The 17473-nt window shown below is 36.2% G+C and overlaps 1 protein-coding gene across 1 annotated transcript; it reads right to left on the reverse strand.

Annotated features, from left to right (window-relative positions):
- Positions 1-10532: 10532 nt before the first annotated feature.
- Positions 10533-14104, reverse strand: LOC129268879 (uncharacterized). Its single transcript, XM_064104295.1, has 2 exons — positions 13366-14104; positions 10533-11483 (listed from the first exon to the last, which is right to left on the reverse strand). Exons 1-2 carry the CDS (start codon positions 13453-13455, stop codon positions 10599-10601), a joined length of 975 nt encoding a protein of 324 aa, XP_063960365.1. The 5' UTR covers positions 13456-14104; the 3' UTR covers positions 10533-10598.
- Positions 14105-17473: the final 3369 nt, after the last annotated feature.

Raw genomic sequence — 17473 nt, forward strand, 5'->3', positions numbered from 1 at the left:
TGATTTCTACGTGAAAATATGCTTTGTTTATTCACATATATTTCTTGAAAAAAAAAAAAATTCTAAGCTAAATATCGGTTACCAAAATACGTTAAATGTGCACTTTTTTTCACTGTTCAGTAAATTCAAACTTTTATCTATATAACAAGACCAATATTAAGAGCAATAAACAATTCTAAGAGCAAAAATGCTGATTGGAAAGATCGTCTCCAATGGGCTGCTGTCAGCTCAGCTGCTCACTGCTCATTGTGTGACGTCACTCAGCTGGAGCTCGCAAGAGGACCGGTGGAAGGCAGAAATATGGCATGAAAATAAATCATTTTTGAGAGCTGATTTCTGCAAACTCTGATCACTATTTTGAAAAGTGAAGTTATATATCTGATTAGTAATACTTCCCCTTTACAATGATGACCACATAAAGTCATTATAAAATACTTTTGATTCTTCGGATGTATACTTTAAAGAAAGTATGGAAATACAAGCATTGTTTCGAGGATCATAACTTTTTCAATTCTTGACCATTTTCTGTGATTAAGGTATCAAATAAAAGAGCAGATATTGAACTTTTTAGTCATGTGACTTTCTTTATGAAATTCAGATACGCCCCGCCAAATGATTTTTTGGCATCCTTTCTTCGAATTGTTTTTGCTCACTCATGCGTGAATGAGGAATAATCTAATTAGTATCAGATGAAAGAGGAGATTCTAAGCTTTACGTGGGTAGGTCATTTGTCTATTGTATATATGATTAAGTTATAATAAATCATCGCTAAATCTCGGTTTCGTTTTTTCTGGGACGCACTTAAACGAATTTTCGCCCATAGGGCGAAAATTCGTTTAAATATTACTGTCCAAGGATGTTTTTATACTTGTTTGAACCTATATATATATATATATATATATGAACAAATAAACTTTGATGGAACTATACAATGCATTAGCTCTGTCTCTCTCTCTTTCTCTCTACATGTACATACATTTATATATTTAGGTGAGAGATGGGATAGCCATGAGAGCAACGGTTAGAAAGGAGCGAAAGAGAGAGAGAGAGAGAGAAGGGAGAGAAGTAGAAGAAAGAAACTCGTTGAAGAGTTTAACAAATGAGAAAAAATATATTACTGCCTGTTGAGCTGCAGGTGCCATCGCCATCTTCTCTCAGCGAGATCAGTCTTACCCCGCAAGATTTCTAGAAAATACTCTCAGTGATTCGTCGCAGTCAATTCAGTGAATTTGCAAAGAGCGGTGTTTATTCTCAAAGAGCTGAAGCAAAGTCTATATCAGGTGGTCTGCAAAGTGTGCGTATCGATGAAAGTGAAAATCGTCCGAGTAAATTTGTAGTTATTGCTGCAATTCTAGCTCAAGTTGATGCTTCCAATACTGCTTTTTGGACGAGACAACAAAGTATGATTTACCCAAATGACTGGAGGAGTATTTATATTATAGCTGAGCGTGAACGAGAGTCTCCTTGTTTTCTTGATTAAGAAAGATAATGATCGATGCACTGGTTTTTCAGGGAATTGCTAGTAAATTTCCTGGATTTTCAGCAACCTTATCATGACTACGCACTCTCACACAAACCTCGAATGCGCATGTCAAAAGCACGATGTTGATTGGTTATTGGACTTTGCAATATTGCCCAATTAAAATGCAGTTAGTACGCAAGCGTATTAGTCCGGCGGCCCAGGACATTCAACCGAAAGCCGGACAAGCAAATGACCCCAGAGCTGGATTGCATGGACCCTGAAGTTAACAAAAATGCATTGCTGCCGGGTTTTATCCGTGGTCTTCCCGCCGAAATGATGTGATATATGACGTCACTACAAAAATTGCCCCATTTCACCATTTTTTTTGGACATTCTACACATAGCATGAAGTCAAGGGAAAATATTTTTCACCATGTATATAGCTGATGTTTGCGAACGACATGCCTACTTTATTGATGTTTCATGTATTTAGCTTGATATCAAATCTTCCAAACAACATTATGTCTCTGCTAATAAATAAATTATTTCTGCAAAGACTGATTGCCCACTTGGCAGTCTATAGGCTGCTTTTTCAGCCTAGTTTTTCAATGACGAACGTACACAATGTATAAATGCATTATTGTAGTCGAGTCGGAAATGGGGGTTCCTGTGCACATCATAATATATTTTTAATACTTTTTTGTATTGCCCGAAGTGTCTAGTTAATTAATCTTGATGTTCCCTTTGCCAAATCGTGTCCCACGGGGTTCAAAATTGATAACTTTCTGGAGAGTCCGGTTAATATATTTTGAAATATATATGAAAATTTATCTCGAAATTGTCATGTTTTTAGTCCAGAATTTGCATGTGCATTGATGTCTATCTGTTTAATCTTTAACATCAACATTAACATCAATGCATAATATCAACATTCGATATGAAAGGCGATAAACCGAGGATATTGAAACGCTTCATGACAGTATGAATGTCTTAATTTGCTTAGTTATCATGGTTAAAGGGAAAATACCATGTATTACTCGATTATTGCGATAAAATGACACCACAAACCAACTTATATATCTTAGTCACAACAGCAAGAGCCTGTGGATGGTATCCTTTCCTTATCACTAGAAAAGATCATGCTTTTAGGAGCCCCCAATGTGGCAAGATGGTGCTCAGGCTATGTAAAAAACAACGTTTATTTTATTGAAATCACTTGGAGACAAAAGAGTAAGCTTTTCTCTATCAGCTACATTATAAATAAGTGAGGGCACAGCAAAGCCTACCACCCCCTCTTTCCGGGGCCACCAAAGTCCCCCATCCCTTTTTCGTATTTTGCCCATTTCTTGGAAAATTCGCCATTTTGGAGCCCCATTGAGGGAAAAACATTTTTGTGCTTTACGGTCAGGCCACTTTTATTGTTTTTCAACCACTTGGAGTTGAAAGATTAGAGAGACTTTCCTATATCTCCTACATATAAGGAAGTGCTGGTACAGCGAAGCCTTAACCCTCAAGGTGCTGCCGAAGTTACCCACCCCTTATACGCATTTTACCTATCTATTGGAAAATATGCCATTTTGGAGCCCCTATTGAGGCAAAAGCGTTTCTGCTATGAAGGAAATCCACTTATTTTTTTAGAAATACCATGGAGACGAAAGAGTAGAGTTTTATCTATCAGCTACATAATAAAGAAGTGCTGGCATAGTAACGCCTACCCCCGATGGGGACTGCCGAAGTTACCCACCCCTTTTACGTATTTTACATAAATTTTATGGGAACATATGCCATTTTGGAGCCCCCGTTGAGCCAAAAGCGTTTCTGCTATGTAAGTAAATCCACTTTTATTGTTTTGGAACTACGTGGAGACAAAAGAGGAGAGTTTCTTTTATCTGCTTCATATAAAAAAGTGCTGGCACGGCAAAGCCTACCCCCTCTGGCGACTGTCGAAGTTATCCTCCCCTTTTACGCATAAATAAATTAAAAAAATAATGCATTTATATAGCGCAAAAACTATTTCTATATATAAGATAGCCAGGCGCGATTGGTCCATAGCGCGTGACGTGATATGATCGAAATCAATGTATTTTTCCAGCCGGTCCACCTTCGATAAATACATTGACCAACTGATCCATGAATTTATTTTTCTACGTGTATTGCACCCTCTTGTGGATTAGATATGAACTACACGGAAATAATATATACAGTGCGGCCCAGAAAAAACTAAAGCGAGATTAAGCAATGATTTATCATAACTTAATCACAAATACAATAGAAATTACCTACCAATGTAAAGCTTAGAATCTCCTCTTTCATCTGATATTAATTAGATTATTCCCCATCCACGCATGAGTGAGCAAAAACAATTTGAAGAAAGGATACCAAAAACTCATTTGGCGGGGGGTATCTGAATTTCAAAAAGAAAATCACATTTTTTTGGCTTTTTTATTTGATACCTTAATCACAAAAAATGGTCAAGAAGTAAAAAAGTTATATTCCTCAAAACATTGCTTGTATTTCCATAATTTCAGTAAATAAACGTGTTTTCACCGGTTTCCCACAGAAGCTATCGCATGGTTTAACAAAAGACTTGATGCATGGCTGATCGTCAACAAAACGGAGTGTCAATGTGCGTTTGAACGCTAGCATGTAGAACCTTTTAATTTTATGAAATTATTGAAATTCAAGCCTTATTTCAAATGATTAGAACTTTGTTATTTCTCGACCATTTTCTGTAATTGAGGTATCAAATTAAAGAGCAGATATTGAACTTTTTAAAAATGTGGTTTTCTTTTTGAAACCCAGATATAGCCCGCCAAATGACTTTTTGGTATCCCCTCTTCAAAATTGTTTTGCTCACCCATGCGTGAATGAAAAATAATCTAAGTAATTTTAGATGAAAATGGAGATTCTAAGCTTTACAATGGTAGGTCATTTGTCTATTGTATTTGTGATTAAGTTATGATAAATCATCGCTTAATCTCTGTTTCGTTTTTTCTGGGACGCACTGTATATATTATTTCCGTGTACATGGTGTACAGTAGTTGGTAACATCTAATTCACAAGAGGGCGCCATACACGTAGACTGTGACATTATGCGCTCGACGCTCTTGGTGCGTGAGTTTTATAAATTGCACAAATCATTCACAACTGATTATAAGCATGCAAGTGTAGTAACTTTTGTCACATTATTAGCAGTATGAATTATGCAAGAAAATACCCCAAAAGTCAATTGCACAGCTAAAAATTTACGAGTTAAAGTCCAATGTCTGACAGATTTCTGTCATGTCTGTGAAACTTCAATTTTCTGCAGTCACAGCTAAGCCTTGAAATTGAGGTTGTCTTTTTGAAATATTTTATTCGACTTTGCTTGAAGTCTAATGTATTATTCGTAGACCGACTGGGCGTGTTTTAACTGTGTTTTTGCTTCAGTTGCATCTACGAAAAACAAAGAAGAGTAAGGAAAAAAAAATGGTATAATGAATAGTCATTTTGAATCAAAGCTTCGCTGAAAACTCAATTCTCTCTTATCAACGAATGTACAATGTTAGAATAAACTCATCTCAATAAATTCCAAGTAAGACGTGTGTTAGTTGTGACCAATAAATGATCACGATTCTTCGAAACCGAAAGCATCTATTCAATTTCTTTGAATGTGATTACCAAGATCTGCATCGTTCAAGGATGTAAAGTGTTATCATAAACTCACCACCAAAACAGAAAGGTTCTTTTATTTTTCTTTTAAACACATTCAATGTGATTACAATCAAATTGCAAAGAATCTTTAGTTTAGACATGCACATAGACAGTCCTTATCTGCAAGTTATAACTGATATCTACTTTGCATTATCTTTTTGTGTGGAGCGTTGTGGCCCAGTGGATTAGTCTTCTGACTTTGAAACAGAGGGTCGTCAGTGGGTTCGAATCCCAGCCGCGGCGTAATTTCATTCGGCAAGAAATTTGTCCGCATTGTGCTGCACTCAACTCAGGTGAGGTGAATGGGTACCCGGCAGGATTAATTCCTTAAATGCATGAGCGCTGAAAGGCAGCTCGAGCTAAATCCGGGGTAATAATAATAACGACGCACCTCAGAATGGAATATTTCTAGATAGATGGCGCTATTTTAATTCATATTATCATTATTATTATTATCTACCAGTGTAATGATGGAATCTGTTTTGATCCTTAGTTACACTGGTGTATAGATGTGAGGGGCCTGTGGCCATGAACCCTAAGTTACAGGACTAAGTTGAGAGAGAGGGAGGAAAAAGAGAGAAAAATTAAGAAAATAAATTCAAAACACTAAAATATCATATTAATATTATGCCGAAATGTATTGAAAAAAGGAGTTTTGTAAATAAAAAAGGTCAAAATTTTTGTTCCATCTGTCATCTTTTTAGACCTTTTGCTCTATTCTTCAATTCTGGCCTCATTCATTTTTAGGCTCATTGGGCCACTGCTTAATTAGTTTCTCCTAAATTTCCTTCTTTTGATCACCAGCAGAAAAATCCAATATTGTGCATTTCGCATTAGAGATATAATTTTGTTTTACCCTGCTTGTTTAGCTACAATGAAAATTGGATTTCCTTTTTTTTGCTTCCAAACCCTTTCGCTTATTGTGTTCCTTATAAACAACAAAAGAGAGTTATGATGATGCATGTACATGATACAAAAGCGATATAATTTTGCTTTATTCTCTCCTCTTCATCTACCATTATAAAGATGTATCCCCATGCAATTTTAAATTATATATCCTCATTTACTTGCCACACCTAACCAGTAAAGAATGGTCAACGTCATTTGTTTTCTCAATTATTCCAAGAAAATAATCAATTCAATCTAAGGGGCACGTTCCTTGGGCGGCACATTGATGGGGCACAAAATACAAAATAAAAAAATAAAAAGGAGAATACACTGTTAGAATATTTATCCTTAAAATAAAAGAAGTTCCTGCAGCAGAGTCTCGAGAACACCTGAACTCTTACCAGAATGCGTAATCTTACAAGAAATTGGTATTTGGTATATGGAACCTTACAAAGTTCCTTAGAGAAAACACCCTTTTACACTTTTTAAACAGACCCGTTCTGTTAAATTGCAGAACATTTCCTGTTTTATGAATTTACAGAATGATTCTGTTATTGCTTTCTGCAAATATTTCTTTTTCCCCCTGAAAAATGTTTTTTTTTAACAGTGTAGGAAGGGGGGGGGGGGAGATTTCTTTTCCCCCGCTTTGAAGTGAATTTAAATGACAAGTCCACACCAAATCGGATGTAAAATAATAAAGTTAGGACATTTTAACGTTTTGTTTAATTTCACAAAACAGTTATGTGCACATCCTGGTCGGTGTGTAAATGAGACTGATGACATCATCCACTCACTATTTATTTTGTATTTCATTACATGAAATATGAAATATTCAAATTTTCTCCTCACTGTCAAGAGAACAACGATTAATTCTTTTCTAAAGATCTTGAGTTAGCATTGTTTAAAACTAGATGGTTTAGTCAATTTGGTCCCGAACCTGTAAAAAAATGAAATATGTTATAATTCAAACAATAAAAAAAACACACAAATAAATAGTGAGTGAAGGTCATCATCGACTTTTTCATCACTGTTTTGTAAAAATAAGCAAAACCTTTCATGCTATAACTTTTTTAATTTTACCTCCGATTTTGATGATATTTCCAGTGTTATGCTAATTTGATTTTTCTCGATTTATTCAAATCAAACTCTTTCTTGACATTTAATGCATCAAACCGTTATTGTGGGCTTCAAAAACCATCCTGAGCATTTGGTGGGCTCGGAAAAGTGAATTATAATCGAATTTCCGCAAACATACTAGATTTAGATTCATTTATTTCCGTTCAAAATATTTTTAAAATATAATCAAAATATCAATACATTTTGAATATTTTACAGACAGTTCAATGACATTTCATAACAAATATTAAAGGTAAATTTAACAAAATCAAAGTGAGTTGCAATTATTTTATCTATAAAAAGAATGTGTAAATGAACGGAGGGACTTGCCAAGAAAAGCAAAGCTTTGTATAAGAGCCAAGTCCTTAAACTTAGTTTGAATACTAATTATAAACAAACTATATATACAACTAAATACAAAAATGGAGACAGACACGGAAGACGAGCTTAAAAGAAGTTATATACAAAATATCAAAATAAAGCGAATAAGCAACACAAATATGAGAAAGTAGTTCAAATAATAATAATGTCCAATGATTTCAAAAATGATAATGATAAAATATATTTAAAAAAAGCGTAGTGTCATTGGATTTCGTTTTCAGCCTTAGAATTTTAATTTGTCATGTACTGTCCCCTCTCCGTGTTTTTTTGTATTTTCATTTAAAATTAGCAATTTAGCTACATTACACAGATTCAGTAATTCGGCAAGTAGAAACCTAAAGATAAATATTATATCCTGAAATTTTCAGCCCATGCCATGCTTGAAAATAAAAAAGATTTTGCCAGTTGCCTGTAGGGAAAAAGTTCATCGACACTTGCGTTTGCAGAATTAAAAACAAGTGATAATAAGCCTTTGTAGCAGGTCAGTGTTTTGAATTATACTCGAGAATCGTCTGAATGTCAAGTATTAAAAAAAGGCGTAGAGGTCTTAAGTAATATAAAGTTTAATGAGTATACCGTCATTCATGCCATAAAAAAACAAATTATACAAAACATTCGATTGCCCCGGCTCCCAATATATCACATATTATTTAAACAGTTGCTGGAAAATATAGGTCTTAAAAGCCAAGTCCACCGCCAGAAAATTAATTTGAATAAAAGAAAATTCCATCAAGCATAATACTAAGAAAAAAATCATCACAAACGGATGTATAATCTCGCTTCATTGCGTTAGGAGTTGTTAATCCTTGATTATTTTCTTCTGGGAACCTATATGTCTATAAGCTTTGCTTTTTAATAGGTTCCTCATATTTCACTTAATTGTATTTCCTTGTAAAATACTACAACTATGTATTTTTTGTCATCATGTTCTCATAATTATGTTCAAGATGTATGTTTTTGTGGAATGTGAGACAATAAATCTAATAAAATCAAATAATAGGAAAATGATGACATTTCGCTCAGGTTCATTGTAGGATTGTGAAACTTTGTTTTGAAATCGTACAAATAATCCCATATCAATATTTGAAATACGATATCACTAAACACAGACCTTGATAAATAACGAATATTTCAAGCATTATGTTATATACAAGATAAACAATGTACATGAGACACTATCAATGCTATTAACTAATATCATAATTCATTAAATTGAATTGAATTGAGTTTAAAACTTAATTGAAAATTATTGAAGAGGATATTGGTAGAGATATGAAGAACACGAAGAAATTGGTGAAATGGAAGAACATGATATTATAATGAAATGATAAAAATGGCTGAAATCAATCAATGTGAAGGCCAAAGTGATATGACAAACATGAACACGTTGGTATATATATATATATATATATATATATATATATATAAATATAAATGTATAAATATATATATATATATATATATATATAATGAGATGAAGCGAGTCCAACTCAACAGACGACGCAGGACACCGTGATTTGATTTGATTTGATTTGGTGTCCTGCGTCGTCTGCTGAGTGGACTCGCTTCATCTCCTTATGTTTAATATTCACAACTCAACAGCGATCGGTAGAAGTAAACTTATCATCACACACTATACATATATATATATATATAGCTATATGCAGCAATGGAGATACACACCTGAAAGTCGACCCTGAGTCAACCGACTTGGAGTCAATTTACTCAGGGTCATGTTCAGAACTTTTTTTTGAGCTCGGAATGCTTTCACGATGGGAAACACAGTTGGGGGGTGTGATCGCTTATTAGAACAGCCAGCCAGCCCAGATGTCAGGAAACTGCCACTCGTTAGACCTTCATCCATATAATCGTGGTAATTAAAGGGGAAGTTCACCCTGACAAAAAGTTTATTGTAAAAATAGCAGAAAAAATAATAAAAAATATTGCCGAAGGTTTGAGAAAAATTCATCAAATAATTAAAAAGTTATTAGAATTTCAATTATTTGATTTGTGACGTCATATGCGAGCAGCATTTATACATAGCGAATGGTAAAAAATCAATGAAATGTCATTTTCTCAGAAAATTGAAAATGGTTTTTACTGTACCTTTTGTATATCAATAGACAAATCATTTCACACCCGATCTTGAATAGAAAAAAAATTAAGTCATCAGGAACCATATAAAATTTGAAATTCATGCATTTTATATTACATAACACATGGGGCAGCTGCTCGTTTATGACGTCACAAATCCAAAACTTTGAACTCTAATAACTTTCTTATTCTTTAACGGATTTTCCTCAAACCTTCACCAATATTTTTTACTATTTTTTCTGCTATTTTTACAACAAAGTTTTCTTCAGGGTGAACTTCCCCTTTAACCGTGTATTTCACCATAGTCACCGGACTAGGGTGATTTATGGTCTAAATATTTCTCCAAATGAATTGTGAAAACAGAAAGTATACAATTACCACGATTATATGGATGAAGGTCTAACGAGTGGCAGTTTCCTGACATCTGGGCACAGACTGGAACCTAAAAAAAACCGAAAAGTTCTCTCCTTCTACCCCCGTCTCGATCGGCCATTTTTGTTTTAAAAATCGTAACGAAATGGCCGATCGAGAATGTACGTAGTGGCTGTTCTAATAAGCGATCACACCCTCAACTGTGTTTCCCATCGTGAAAGCACTCCGAGCTCAATTTTTTTTTAAAGTTCTGAACATGACCCTGAGTAAATTGACTTCAAGACGGTTGAGTCAGGGTCGACTTTCAGGTGTGTATCTCCATTGCTGCATATATATATATATATATATATATATATACATATATATACAATTTAATATAAATTTAATATATATATATATATATATATATACATATACATATATATACAATTATATATATATATATATATATATATATATATATATATATACATATACATACAATTATATATATATATATATATATATATATCTATGAGGGTGTGTGTGTGTGTGTGTGTAAATGGAGGGTTGTAAATTGTAAATTTTTAGCAAACGGAACAAGAGTGTGGATTCAAGAGTCTGAGATACATGACGCGCTGATAAAATACAAGTTCCACCCACAAGCAAGTGCAAGCATGTCGTGTGAGAGGCAAACGAAGCTACTCAAATTACTAGTCATTGCCAAATGGAGTGTAGGGAACACGATTCTTTCCACCAGGTCCAGATTATTAACATCGAGATCATAGAGCCTGATACCCACCTCACCATTCTCCCTATCAATGCTGGCTACATACACCCTGTCTTGCTCATCCACGGCAGCGTACATCCCCAAGTAGACGCCCTCTGGAGCGTTTATTGACTTACCAGCGTTGCCATGTCTGTCATAGACCCTCACCTCGTTTGGATGGGCAAAACATGAACTCGTGACGATCAAACCCGACCTGGTCACAATTGCCTGGCCGATCCTGTGTATTGCTTGAAAGCGTTTGAGAATAGACCCTGTAGGGTCGTAGATGTAGACTCGATCTGCAGCTAGCTGAGTAATGACGATTTCATCTGATGGCCCTCTGGTAAGTCTGAAACTGCCAACTTCGTCTCTCACCTGGATGGTTGATTTCTTAGATCCATTTGGAGAATATATGTTTACCTCGTTATTGCTGGCATTATCGCTTTCATCCGTTGCAAGGCATAGGGACTTGTCTTGGAGAAATACAAGATCGCTATACTTGTCACTACGTATGTTCTGGTACTGTTGCATTCTACCAGTTGAATCAATGATATCTATTTTCATGGCATGCCACCCATATCCGATAGCCACACGTTCGCCCAAGTACCTCGTCATTCCCCACGCCCATCCCCGTAGCTTTACACACCGAATGACTTCCATCTTGGGATCTGATCCTGAGATGCTGCTAAGGTCAGGACGAGGATTGTCCGCATTCTTGCACCCCTTCTCCTGCGTAAATGAAAAACAATGGGGAAAAAAGGAAATAACAATCATTATAGAAGCAAGTGGTATGGAAAATTGATAAAATTCTTTATTCCATCATAATTTCAAAACAAATGGTGATGCATGAGTGATAAATACGTCAGCAGGTGCTATGTTAATAAAAGGACAGTAATGCCCATAGGGGGGGGGGGACTGCTTGGTGGCAAATTGAAGCGTTCCTACCGAACGCTTCAATTTACCACCTTGGTCACATTTTCCCTACGACCATTTTATCTAATTTTGTTCAAACCACCCAGCTTATACGCCTTACGGCGGTTGTAAGGGAAATGTGACTGAGGTTTATATATATATATATATATATATATCTATATATATAAATATATATAAAGGTTTAAAAGAAGAAGCATGAGTATTCCTGTCGATACTACTTCTAATACTACTACCTATTATTTAGCAGGCATGGTCGAGGCACCCCGTAAAACTGTATAAAACAGTAAAGCTGAATATAACTGTATAAAGTTGTACCCATAGGATGCCCAAAGTCCACTCCCCGTAAAATGGCCTTCTGTTGGCCTTCTTTTGCTTGTTAAAATGCCTTCTTTGTGAGCTATATGCCTGTAGTTGTTGCTTGTCATTTTTTTCACACTTAATCGCATCCCGGAAACGTCTGATCCTGTAGTAGGCCCCGAGTAGAGATTGTAGTAGCATTTTTGTCACGCCTGCATAGCAGAGTGAGACTATAGGCACCGTTTTGTCACGTCCGCATAGCCATGATAGCAGAGTGAGACTATAGGCACCGTTTTGTCACGTCTGCATAGCCATGATAGCAGAGTGAGACTATAGGCACCGTTTTGTCACGTCTGCATAGCCAAGATAGCAGAGTGAGACCACAGGCACCGTTTTTTTTTCCGACGGCGGCGGCATCAAAATTGGAATCTTTACCTAAGGTTAAGTTTCTGAAATCAAATCATAACTTAGAAAGTGTATGAACCTAGTGCATGAAACGTATTATTAGTAAACTTCCTGTCTGAGTTTCACGTAACATGATCAAATTCAAGGTCATTTAGCGTCAATTAACTTAGACCAATGTGCAGGGCTCTTGAAACGATTTTTTTACTTGGGGTGCTGAGGTAAATTTGAAAAAAAAGAAAAAAGTTTTCACTGAAAAGTTGAGGTCAATTTGGTCCCAACGAATTGAAAAAGCAAAAAAACAAAAGTTTCATTAAAAAAAAAAATGTTGGGGGATCAACTTCGAAATCTTAACCTATGGCTAAGTTTTTGAAATGACATAACTTAGAAGGTATATAGACCTAGTTCATGAAACTTGGACATAAGGGCAATGAAGTATTACATCCTGCTCTAGTTTCAGTTCACATGACCAAGGTCAAAGGTCATTTAAGGTCTGTGAACTTTGGCCATGTTGGGGGTAACTGTTGAATTGACATAACTTTGAAATTATATGGTTATAGTTCATGAAATGTGGACTTAGGGATAATCAAATATCACTGATCATCTTGCACAAGTCTGAGGTCACACACTTAAAAACAAATCAGTCAAAAATGAGTTATTTCTAACTAAAATGAATGTCAAAAATGTGACTAGCATATCAGTTGCTCCCAGCTGACTACTTGCCTAGTCAATTTGACTGATTTGTTTAAGAGTGCACGATCAAGTTCAAATTTAATTCAGGGTCAGTGGGCGTAGTAAGAAACATATTATATAAATGGTGAATAATTACTTGGTAGTTGTTTTCAAAGTCAGCAATGCTGCTATATGGAATTACGTAATGCAGGCGAGACCACCAGAGGCGCTCCACTTGTTTTTTTTTAAATAAGTTTTCTTGCTTTTATATTATACAGCATTTCTCAAAAGAGTGATCATGACTAACCTCCCCCTTGCCAACCTCTATTGGAACAATCTCATGACCTTCAAAAAGAAAAGCCATCTCGTGATGACCCGCTACGCACTTCTCACACATATACTTGTCGCAGGTTTTGCAGAATGACTGGGCATCCCTTTGCCGTCTGCAAGCATTGCATTTTGGGAGTGTTCCACTGTTTTTGTCCTCTTGTTTGTGGGTGCAGTCTTTTTTAGAAGCTTGATCAATGACATCCTCAATGGGAACAGTCTCATGACCTTCAAAAAGAAAAGCAATTTCTCGATGACCAGTCACACACCTATCACACAAATACCTGTCGCAGGTCTTGCAGAATAACTCGGCATCCCTCTGCCGTCCGCAACCATTGCATTATGGACGAGCCTCCCTCTTTTTCGCGTTGTAGTCGTCTATGCATCCGTTGACCGTCACATTAGGAGGGAAATCATCAGAACGTTTTCCAGAAGTAAACTTGGAGACCTTCCTGCAGACTGGGCACACCATGTGGTTATTATTTGGATGGGCTTGTCCGTAGTTCCTTAAGCACCCCCGACAGAAAGTGTGCCCACATGTCGGAAGAATGCTTGCCTCGACGAAGATATCGAAGCAAAGTGGGCATGTCAAGTTTTCTGAAGAGCTAGAAGATATCCTTCTCAAAGCCATTTTCGCCATTTCCTACAAGATTCTTTTTATGTCTAATCATTAAAACAGTAAGAGTATGAATTACAGTTCTAATATCCTCTAGAATTCACCACCCAATATGACGGAAGCAGAATCATACTCTAACTTATTGTCTTGAATGCTTCGCTTGGGTGGGGAACATTCTACCAATTTATGTCACAGTCACAACGGCGGAACAGATCCGATACCTACCCAACTTGTTTACATTATTTCCAATGATATATTACTGCTCGGTTTGGAACCGGCCTCATTGATTTGACTGTAACATTTAATGTTGACAGTCCATTTGTGATTATCTTTATCAAATAAAAGATAGTGAGACGTCAGTAGTAAATGGTGCATGAGCGGTCAGGGGGAAATAAACCTCGCATTGACATGTTGCATAACTGTAAATATAAACCAAACTGTTTCCCCGCCAACAAATCAAACATCCTTAAACTTCTGGGATAGCATATATAGAGAGATTGTTGAATAGTGGGCCTATAGATTATGTCACGATTATGTTAACGTAGCTCCAGTCTAAGATTTAAAGGAGAATGAAACTCTTGGAGCAAGTTAGCTTTTGTGAAAGCAGAAAAATCAAAGAATAAGATCAACAAAAATTTGAGTAAAATAGGACTAGCAATAGAAGAGTTATGAGCATTTGAATGTCGAGATCACTAATGCTATGGAGATCCTCCTATTGGCAATGCGACCAAGATCTATGATGTCACAGATGAACAACTCTCCCCTTTTGGACACTGACAATATACCCCAAAACTTCTCTTTTTGCTCATTCTAATCATATGACAAACGATTCATCAATTATATAATGTTGTGAAACCTCTGTACTTGTCCTCTCATAAACAGAACACCTCACCTTGTGATAGACTCTATAAAAGTGAGAATATAAGTGAAATAAGTACTAAAGTAATGAGGGAGTTGTACGTTTGTGACATCACAGATCTTGGTCGCATTGCCAATGGGAGGATCTACATGGCATTAGTGATCTCAATATTCAAATGCTCATAACTTTCTTATTATTCATTCAATCTTCCTCAAACTTTCAACAATATGTTTCTTTGATTTTTCTCTTTGATATGGATTCAGCTGATTTCAAGGGTTTCATTTTCCTTTAAGTTTATTTCATTTCTACCAAACATTAACAACGTAGGGCCTACAATGGAAAGATCTATGGGAGACCGGGTAGAATTATAACACGGGGAAAATGTAACAGAGTCTCCCATATTCCCAGTAGAAACAGACACGTTGTATACATAACACATCATGCGCATTTCATACTGCTTGAGTTTAAGCAAATATAACGGTTCGTGGAAATTTCTACAGCATAATAATCGTTCTATTAAACAGGACCTAAGACTGGTCGTAATTTGTATTCCAGGGTACGGGAAGGAGATGTGTATGTGTGTGTGTGTGTGGGTGTGTGTGTGTGTGTGTGTGGGGGGGGGTACTCGAATTATAATATAACATGGTACCTACTTGAACGTGCCGAACGAAAGTCAGGGGGTTCTAGTACTCAGGCGCGGATCCAGGATTTCGTAGGGAGGGGGGCCCAAATTCGACCTGATTTTGGCGCCCCTGTGTACTTTTCTGAAAAAAATGGCGGCCCCTCCCTCCCCCTCCCTCCCCAGGCAATCATAAGTGCCTTAAATGTATGTTAAATTATCTTATTTCAGAGGCACATGAAGAAGAGGCAATTGAATAATGGTTTTATAATGCTGTGTTCATGAATAAATGTAATATCACTTTTTTTAAAAAGAATCAATGCGAGCGCGAAGCGCGAGCGATTTCTATTTTAATCTTTTTATGCTTTCAATCTCGTTTAACTTCTCATCAGAGTAGGCCCTGCTAGAATTATGTGAGCGGGAGCCAGGCGCGGATCCAGGATTTCTTAGGGGGCCCTAATTTCAATTTAAGTAATAATCGTGCCAAAATATTGACTCCCATTACCGAATGGGTAATGTCTAGTTACTTTACACAGAAACATCTCTTGCATTGTATAGGCATACTCCGTTCTTCTGCAGCACTGAGTCAGCACTCAGCATTTACTAATTGGGAGTGCACTGCCTACTTAGATCTGTAAGTGTTTGGATATATTATTTATTTTTTTTGTTATTCGCTTGAAATTTATTCAAAACAGTGAGTTGTCTCGTCAATCCTATTAAACAAACATTGGCTCTTCCGCTCTTGTAACAGTCATATAAAGTATCAAAAGGTTATGTATCTTATAATCTTGCTCAAATTGTATATACTCCAAATAGATTTTTAAAAAGAAACAGAATGCGTGTAAACGGTGTAAATAAAACAAATATAAGATACTAAAGATAAATATGCTGTAAAAATATACTTTATTGGCAATGTCTTTATAAATATGAAAACAATGCTCTTACGTTCGCATCATTTTGGACGATAAGTTCTTATCTCTCTCTTTCATACAATACAAGTGAAACATGAATTCCAAGGTCCCATGTATCTTGTATACATGCTAGTGCCATCCTTTGCTGATTTTGTTAGAATTACATCTAAGCACAGTCATGAAGCACCTTTTGTAGCTATTGTAATCATGATTGTCATACGCATCTCACTAATCAAATGCTGCGAGCGCAAAGCGCGAGCTGGAAATTTAGGAAATTCAGACATGAAGAGGGGCATTCTAAGGCTTGTTTGTAGGAATTCCCTAAGACCGTACGTATTTCACTAACCAAATGATGCGGGCGCGAAACGCGAGTTTAATTTTTTTTTATATATTGACCCCAAACATGGATATTTTAAGGACTATGTTTTTTAGGAATCCATTAAGAGTATACATATCTCACCATAGTCATCTAATGCGAGTGCCAAGCGCTTGCTGATTTTGTTAGAATTACATCTAAACACGTGAAGCAATTTTTGAAGTCATTGTAATCATGATTATCATACGCATCTCACTAATCAAATGCTGCGAGCGCGAAGCGCGAGCTGAAAATTTTTGATATTCAGATCTGAAAAATTGACATTTTAGGGACCGATTTTAGGAGTTCATGAAGAGCAGAAATCCCACCAATCCACTAATGCAAACGTTAGCACGGGCAGGGAATGTTTTATATTAAGACCTTATAATAGGGCAATCACTTTAAGTAGTCATGAAAAAGAAGTATATGTCACTACATAAAACAATAATAACTCGAATTGCGAGGAAATATATTTGTTGTATATTGATTTGAAAACGGGAGGTTTTAGTAAAACATTATTATATATCTCGTTAAACAGTCTATGCGAGCACCAGGGGAGCGTTTCATGAAAGGACTTGTCGGACGTTTTGCCCGACAAGTCCTGTTTAATCCGACAGTTACCATCGTAACACTGCCTCTCAGCCAATCAAAATCAAGGAAAGATGTCAGATCTGACAACTTTTCGGACAGACATGTTGATGAAACGCTCCCCAGGAACAATGAAGACA

The sequence above is a fragment of the Lytechinus pictus genome, chromosome 9 (genome assembly GCF_037042905.1).
Source record: "Lytechinus pictus isolate F3 Inbred chromosome 9, Lp3.0, whole genome shotgun sequence".
Classification (NCBI taxonomy): Eukaryota; Metazoa; Echinodermata; class Echinoidea; order Temnopleuroida; family Toxopneustidae; genus Lytechinus; species Lytechinus pictus.